Source organism: Lontra canadensis, unplaced genomic scaffold (genome assembly GCF_010015895.1).
Source record: "Lontra canadensis isolate GAN:19392208 unplaced genomic scaffold, GSC_riverotter_1.0 scaffold244, whole genome shotgun sequence".
NCBI lineage: Eukaryota > Metazoa > Chordata > Mammalia > Carnivora > Mustelidae > Lontra > Lontra canadensis.
The window spans coordinates 343072-352097 of NW_022631238.1; the positions used below are offsets into that span (position 1 = coordinate 343072).

At 41.6% G+C, this 9026-nt stretch overlaps 1 protein-coding gene across 1 annotated transcript; it reads left to right on the forward strand.

The window, feature by feature from the left end:
- Positions 1-3991: 3991 nt before the first annotated feature.
- LOC116862452 (centromere protein V-like protein 3) lies at positions 3992-5336 on the forward strand. The gene has a single exon (XM_032849730.1). The coding sequence runs from the start codon at positions 4038-4040 to the stop codon at positions 4821-4823; it is 786 nt and encodes a 261-aa protein (XP_032705621.1). The 5' UTR covers positions 3992-4037; the 3' UTR covers positions 4824-5336.
- Positions 5337-9026: the final 3690 nt, after the last annotated feature.

Consider the following 9026-nt stretch of genomic DNA (forward strand, 5'->3'; position numbering starts at 1 on the left):
GAACTGTGAGAAAATAAATTTCCCCTCTTTAAGCCAAACAGTCTATGGTGGCTTGTTATGGCAGCCCCAGAAGACTAAGACACTTAGGTATGCACTTAAAACATACACAGTATTTGTATGCATACATATACATACATATGTATACTGATGAAAGTAATCAAAGAATTAAATAAATGGAGAAGCAAACTATATTCAGAGATACGAAGATTCAACATAGTAAAGATGTTAATTTTCTCCAAATTAATCTATAGATTTAATGCAATTTAATATCCAAATTCCAGCAGAATTTTTATAGCATAGATGAGCCTATCCTAAAATTTATATAGAAAATCACAGGCCCAGGAATAGCTTAAATAATCTTGAAAGAGAATAAAATGTCAGGAATGACTTTATGTGATATGAAGTCTTACTATATAGTTACACTACTTAAGACTATGTGGAATTAATGCAGGTATAGACACAAAGATCAATGGAGCAGAATAGAGAGCCCAGAAATAGAACCACACAAATATGTTCATCTGGTTTTTTACAGTGGTACAAGAATAATTCAGTGGAGGAAGGAAAGCATTTTCAGCAAATGGCACTGGGATCAAGCCCCATGTCAGGCTACCGGCACAGCAGAGAGCTCTGCTCCTCTCCCTCCAACTCTTTCAGGTAAATAAATAAAATATTTTAAAAGTCACCACTTTGTAATCAAAAAACAAACAATTGAAATAATTGATTCAGTAAAAGGTTATCAGTGGATTCTTAAACCATTAGGCAAATGTTGGAGAGGAAGAAGATATTCACACAGTGTCAAAATAACGCCCCTCAGATTACTTTCTTATTGCAAAAGGAAAACTGTACCTCTACAATGGAGATATCTGGCAATCACTATCTTAATGAAGATAGAGCATTTAGTAGTATCATTAGCACTGGAATGACTTGACACCATGAAACTCTGATGTGATGCAATATGAAGTATACAACATCTGCCAAAACAACATACTTGCTAAAATGTGTAACTTGACTCTAATCAAGACTTTAGATTTGACTTTTAGCTGTAGAGGAAAAATATTGGGTAAAAGATCAATCTAAAGTCTACTGTAAGGAAAGAATCAGGCAAAATCAACAATTGACTGGCCTGCTTGATTATTATTTTTTTAACTTCAAGTTTTTATTTAAATCCCAGGTAGTTAAGATACAGTGTAATATTAGTTTCAGGAGTAGAACTTAGTGATTCATCACTCACATAAAATGTCCAGTGCTCATCACAAGCGCCCTTCTTAATACCCATTATCCTTTTAACACCCTCTACCTTCCCTCCAGTAACCTTCAGTTTGTTTTCTATGTAGTTAAGAGACTGTTTTCTGGTTTGCCTTTCTTTCTTTTCCCTCTATGTTCATCTGTTTTGTTTCTTAAATTCCACATATGAGTCAAATCATAATGGTATTTGTCCTCTCGGACTGACTTATTTTGCTTAGCATAGTACTCTCTAGATCCCTCCACAGTGTTGCAAATGTTAAGATTTCACTCTTGTTTATGGTTTAGTAACATTCCATTGTGTATACATATCATATTTTCCTTATACATTCATCAGTTGATGGATATTTGGGCTCTTCCCATAATTTGGCTATTGTTGGTAATGCTACTATAAATATTGGAGGTGCATGTATCCCTTCTAATGAGTATTTTTGTATCCTTTGGATAAATACCTAGTAGTATAACTGGTGGGTTGTAGGGTAGTTCTATTTTAACTTTTTGAGGAACCTCCATACTGTTTTCCAGAGTGGCTGCACCAGCTTACATTCCCACCAATGATGTAAGGGTGTTCCCCTTTCTCCACATCCTCGCCAATATCTGTTGTTTCCTGTGTTGTTGATTTTAACCATTCTGACTGATGTGAGGCTGATTGTTTTGATTTGTATTTTCCTGATCAAGAGTGATAAGCATTTTTCATGTGTCCGTTAGCCACCTGTACATCTTCTTTGGGAAAATGTCTATTCTTATCTTCTACCCATTTCCTTTTTTATAATATTTATTTATTTATTTGAGAGAGAGAGAAAGAGAGCATGAGCAGAAGGAGGGGTAGAGGAGGAGGGAAACAAGCCAGCTCTCTGCAGGGCTCAATCCCAAGATCCTGAGATCACTACCTCAGCCGAAATCAAGAGCCAGATACTTCATGGACTGAGCCACCCAGGTACCCTATCTTCTGCCCATTTCTTAATTTGATTATTTGTTTTTTGGGTGTTGAGTTTGATAAGTTCTTTATATATTTTGGATATTAACCCTTTACTCATAAAGGGTTAGTTTACTCATAAAAGGTTAGATATGTCATTTGCAAATATCTTCTCCCATTCTGAAGGTTGCTTTTAATTTTTGTTAATTGCTTCCAGCACTGTGCAAAAGCTTTTTACTTGATGAAGTCCCAATAGTTCATTTTTGCTTTTGTTTCCCTTGCCTCCAGAGATGTGTCTAGTAAAAATTTGCTATGACGTAGATCACAGAGACTAAAAAAAAATAACCAAAGTGAATGTGTGAATTTTAATTAGATCCTATTTTGGGGGGAAATCTTTTTATAAAACACATTCAGGAAACAATTTAGGAAATTTAAATATATACTGGTAGTTAGAGAAAATTGGAAAATTACATTGATTTGTAGATATGATGAGGATACTGTGGCTATACAAGAAATTATGCCTTGTTTGCCTTAAAAATAAAGCTGCCAGTAATTTTACCAGCAAAACTGGGTTTATGTGGGAATAGCAGAGAGTTCCGATTCAGGACAAGCAAGCTATGGCAAAACCCTAGGAAAATCCAACAAACAAAGGAGAGGAACATTATTTTATGGGGAAGAAGGAGGACTTTGGGAGATGTTCTTTTGAACAAGTTCATTGGAGAAAAGAAAGGGTTCAGTGTGATGACCATTTCTCAATGGCTGAGTTGCAGGGGTGTGGATTTCTTGTAGGAGATGCAGTGTACATATTTCCCTGTTAAGACAGACCTGCAATGATAATTTCCTGTCCAGAGTCTTCTCTCAGGGGTGTGTAATTGACAATTCTCCCTGTAATTTCCCTACTCGACCCCCACTTCTCACATCCCCAATCCACTTCAGTTGAGATTTTCCTTTATTTATTGTCATAGCCTCTATTCCTAGGACATGAGTGCTGAAATATTGAGAGATTAAGTGGCATTGATTTGTGTATCTTACTTAAAAATACTCTTCAAAAAGTATATACATTCTCATGCATACATATGACAAAATATTAAGAATTATTAAATATGTGCGTGGATCTCTGCTTGCACCCAGTATGTGTAGATGTCACTACAAAATTCAGGAAGCACTTTTTGGAAGATTCCTCACTGTTTTCCCAGGTACTCATTACACAGCAAAAAGAAGGATCCAAGCTCATTTTGTGGGGTCTCTCCTCTGGCCATGTCTATTGATCACATCAATTTCCAAAGTTTCGCCTTCATATTTATGATTCTCATAGCTGTTACGTTTTCTTGGTTTAGATGGACAAATTAGTGCATTGTTTCTTCTTTTACCTCTTATTCTTAAAAGACAAATTTACAAAGTACACTTTTTGTCCTGTATTGAAGTTAACATCCGGTTTCTCTCTCGGTCCGCTGGTGTGTTGCAACATAATATTGTGGGTCGTTATTTTTATTAGCCCTGACTATAGTACAATTACACCCTACATATTTTGTGAATGTTTCAGTTTGTCTCTTCTACACTAGATGAATGGTGGTTATTTTAAACTGTTCTGTCTGCTGCAGCATCCAAGCTAGATAAAAAGTCTGCAGCATTTTTAGTGTTTCAATATTTTAAGGATAAGCTTCTGATGAATGAACAATAGAACATAGTATTTAGGGAAGGGGCAGCTGATAGGCTTAGCCAGAATTTCAGGCCAGTAAAGGCTGTTTTGATAGGGTCAAAGAAAGGGTCTCTACATCCCATTCAACAAGTGGCCAATCAGGCTGACGCAATGAGGCTGCTCAGTAACTTACTAGGAAACCACCGGCGGTGGGCGCGCGCTTGGAAGGCTGCAGGCGCCATGGGCAGAGTGAGGAACGGCGCCAGCACCCAGCCGCGGGGGCGAAAGCGCCCCGGGGATCCCGCCACCGCCTGTGCAGCCATCGCGGTCATGGGAGCCCGGCGCCCCCCTTTCCAAGTCCGCGTGGGGAGCCACGCGGCGGGAAGGAAGTCAGCGGCGGCCAGGCGGGATCCCGCAAGGTTGCGGCGGAAGCGCTGGTGGCGGCGGGCCCGGGAGGCAGGCTCCAAGGGCCCGCTGCGATCCCCGAAGCCGCGGGCGCCCGCCGTGTCCGCCGGCGAGATGGACCTGGGCGCGCAGCGGGAGCGCTGGGAGACGTTCAGGAAGCGGCGGGGCCTCAGCTGCGAGGGCGCCGCCAAGTTCCTGCTGGACACCTTCGAGTACCCAGGCCTGGTGTATCACACCGGAGGCTGCCACTGCGGCGCGGTCCGCTTCGCCGTCTGGGCCCCCGCAGACCTGCGCGTGGTGGATTGCAGCTGCAGGCTGTGCAGGAAGAAGCAGCACCGACACTTCCTCGTCCCGGCCTCGCGCTTCACTCTCCTGCTGGGCGCCGAGAGCATCGTCACCTATCGATCCCACGCGCACCCGGCGCTGCACAGCTTCTGCGGCAGGTGCGGGGTGCAGAGTTTCCACGCCTCTGTCTCTGACCCCGGCGTGTATGGCGTCGCCCCGCACTGCCTGGACGCCGGCACCGTGCGCAGTGTGGTCATCGAGGAGGTCGACGGTGGCGACTGGGGGGAGGAGGCCGTGAAGGAGCCCAAGGCCATCCAGAGCGCGTCCCCCGAGTGAGCTCCTGCCTCTCCTCCCGAAGAGGAGCAGTGACTGGGGCCGCAACACGCCTGAAACATGCCCGCCCCCCCCCCCCCCCCCCCGAGGGAGCCACCTCAGTGCTTGTGAAGGGATTGCTGTATGAAAGAGGTCGGTTTCTGGACTGATGACCCCGTGATGTCTCTCCAGGTTTCCACCCCTTCCCTTTCAGTGTTTTGCAACGAACTTGGACTTGCTTATGATCAAAAAACTGAGCACACATTTGTCTGTCAACAGCCATAATCTTCCAATCCAATAAGCAAGTAGTGTCTCTACTTTTTCAAGTCGCCTTGTGTAACCCTGCCTTGTATTCTTTATTCTTCGTGTAGTTCTCGTAGATCATTTTCAGATCATTCATATGTATTGTACCGTTACGGTGCTATTGTGAACGAGATTGTTTTTAATGGTCGCATCTGGTATGCAGGACCACTCCCTATATCCAAACACTTTGGTGAACATTTCTTAGGACGTTTCCTGTTGATTATCTGCGTGCGTGTGTGTGTAATTTAGGTCAGCACTCGCGTTTTCGCTACTTAGAGATAGGTCAGCACTCGCGTTTTCGCTACTTAGAGATAGGCGTTGATTTCAGCCATGTTGTTTATTTAATGTGTTTTTATATAATATGTTTAAGCTTCATTAGTGTGACATACCCCGTTGTGCTTATGTTTTCACATGATGCTGCCACTTTCCTTGGTTTTGTTTTAGAAACTGTCTGTGGGTAGGGTGATGGGGAGGCAGAAGAATGAGAAAGATGTCTGTGCGCTGTATATATGCCCTCTTTGATGTTTTGAAATTCCTATCTTGAACATGTGTTCAGTATTCAGATATAAAGTGTTCCAGAAGTAAATACTTAGTAACTATAAAACTATGTATTTCTATGTTGTACATTATAGGTCAGCATCAATTTATATGTAATTTCTTTATATCTGAGATTTTTATCAAACAATAGGTGGTGAGAGTGTCTTTTCCTATCAAATGATATGTATAAAAACATTTAATAGCTTCGTAGAATTAAAAAATGTGGATCTTCTGTAACTTGTTTAACCAACCTCTTCTCATTGGTAGTTGCCTTTTCCCCCCTACCTTTTGACTATAATAATATTTTGAAGGAGTAAAGTAGAAATAAATATTCTGAGTGTTCTCTCCCTTGGATAAAAGGGCCCAGAACTCTTTCCATCTCTTTTTCTTGCTGTTTGTCTCTCTTGTGTACATATATTTCATTAGATGTGCATACCATATACATTGAATTAACTTGACATAACAACTTATAAATGATTTAAATAGGTATGTGTTTCCATGTATTGCAAATAACATGGCAGTCATCACACAGAAGCTATCGTCCTTCAATTGTTAGCTCTCATTTTCCATCATCCTCCCCACCCCAGCCTAGAGGAAGGGAATTTACTACCCTCTGCTCCTCAAGTTCCTCCTTTGTTATTTGGAATAGCTTGGCCCATCCCTTTACCATCTAGAGGTTGGGTTGAGATAGAAAAGGGAGAGAGAGAGGGAGAGAACTTGAACATGCACATATACCCCTAGGAGATTCAGTCATCTTTGTGGTCAGAAAAGACCAATTGCACCTAGAATTACACCTATATGACATTCCATTGTCCATTGCATGGATGGGATCCAGAGAGAAAGAAAAAGAAAATGTCACCTTCATGCTTCTACCATGTCAGTATTTCTGTACCAATAAATGTGTGCATGTATATTTTCTTCTTCGGAGTCACTTTTCTTTAAAAGTCAATATTGATGTTTCTGCTTCTCTGTGCCATGTGCAAATCACTCATGAGTTTATTTTGTTAAAAACTCACATTCAGAGGGTTTCAGAGAGCATTGTTAACCTGCATGCCATTTATGGGTCCTAGGTTGCCTTTCCACTTGTGGGAATGCAGGTAGGGGACAGTTGTGTGGTGAAAAGGGATGGGAGACAATGCTAGAACCTGAGGATGGACAAAATGTTGAGAAAGGGGATTATCTCCCAGATACCGAGGACAGAGATTTGGAGGGAAAGAGAAGCAATAAGCAGCTCAGAACCAATAAGGAATATTGGGAAAAGAACAGAGGGTGTTTAAGGGAGTCTTGGGAGTTTTGACACAGGTTGTGTGATGTCAGTGTTTTTCCCCCTCCCTCTAAGGAAAGTCTTAATGTTGCTTTATGCATTAGCTTTTTTCTGTTGCACAAAAAAAATCATACACTTTAAAGTTACATAGTAAATGTTTGTCCATGCACCATTAAAGTCATCATGGACACTGACAGTGGTCTGTGTCTAAAACTGCTTTAGGCATCTCTGATTTCAAAGAAAGTGCAAGGACTTGGCTTGTGGGTCTGGGCTAAAATGCCAACTCTTCTACCTACTGCTGTATGGTTTATAAAATCTGTAAAAACCCACACTCTCCCTCACTGTAAGGACTAAATGAAGTCATATATATATAGTCTCCCAGCACAGTGACTGATACGCACCAAGAATTTGCTGTGGTTATTGCTCTTATTAGATCAGGACAGAACCAATGGTCATAATTGTATTCAGCTCTAGAATGAAGACACTTCCATGTGCATTCTCTCAGGTGCCATTTTTTTTGAGCCACTTAAAGTGAGGGAGCAGTCCAGTGATAGGGTAAAAAAGGAGTAGTAAGCCACAATTCTGCAGGATGCTAAATGCGCTGTCCCCTTTTAATAGAGTCAAACAATATCCACTGTTTCCTCTCTGTCCTCATAGACATGTTCCTGTCCTTGTCCATCCAAGCTGTTAAAAGGAGAACCGCCCTAGATGGAACTTCATCTTACCCCACCTTATTTTCTCTCCAGCTTTACCCCCATTTTATCCCTACGGGCTGTCCAGCACTGGTCTTCATGCTAGGATAGAGCAATAAACAAAATGCAGTGCCTAGGACCCTAACATTTTTGTCTGGTGGATGAGAGAGACAAATAACCATGAGCTTATAACAGTGTGGCTAGGACAAGAACAAGGTGCTGGGGGAGCGCAGAAAAAAAGCCCCTACTCTTGAACCAGTTAAACCTCTCTGGGCTTCAGTCTCAGGGTCCTCATCTCTAGAATGGTTACAATAATGATACTCCTTTCCTAATATTGTCCTCTCTCCAGGGTGAGATATAAAGGAGCCTAAGGAGACCAGCTATATCCCAGGAGAAACCACAAACTCTGTGCCCTGTTAGTCACATATCAGGTTGGAGGCAAAGCATTACAAGACCCCTGGGAATCTAGTCTATTCTGGGGAATGGGGGCAGGGTTGGTGCCGTTTCCATCCTTTCCTTTATGTTTTCACATCTTCAAAAGGGCTTCTTTTATTTATAATGTATTCTTAAAATTATAGATTATAAGTGACTAAATTTAGTCCTCACAGGCCATGTTATAAAAGGGGAGTACTAGCAGTGGCATATCACCCTCCGGTGGACATTGCAAGTAATGTCACATTATTGGATGATTTTACTGTTTAACACTGGAGAAATTCAAAGGGGATGGGTGATGCTTTCTTCCCCAGAGTCTCTGGGAAAGAAGTCCAGTAGTTGGGGTGCTTTTCTCCACAAGTGTTCTGGGAATTATAACCAGGAAGAACAGTGTCAAGCAGAAAAAGAAGACCTGTCTCTTTCTGTGGGGCTCTTTTCATGAAGTAGGAAATCTTTTGTAAAACCATTGCCCCCAGATAATATTTTCAGTTTCCTTTTTCTCACTGAATAAAAACTTGCACTAGTTAGTATATTAAGAAAAGAACCTCTATCAGTACATTTCAAGTCTTTATGTCTGTTCATCAGCTTTATTGGTGACATATGAATAGGAAATTGATGTGGATGCATTATTTCTGCTTTTTACCCTTTTTCTATGAACTGAGACTTCCAGCTATCATAGTGCATTCCCTTACATCAGTGTGCCAAATCCTGAAGTAGGTCTCAGTCTCATACCTGGTCTCAGTCTTTATGGAGCTCAGTCTTTGTGGAGCTCAGTCTTTGTGGAGCTCACAGCATGTTGGAGAAGACAGACAACAAAACAAGAAACTTCAGCAAACTGTAGTAGATTCTCACGGTGATGGGGGAATTCAAGATGTCCTGATAATACATATCCAGATGAGTGCAAACCATAGCCTTTCAGAGGAGGAGAATTTCCATATGAGACATAACAAATAAATAGGAGCTGTTCAGGTGGAAAGAGAACTAGAATTTCCCAGGGAA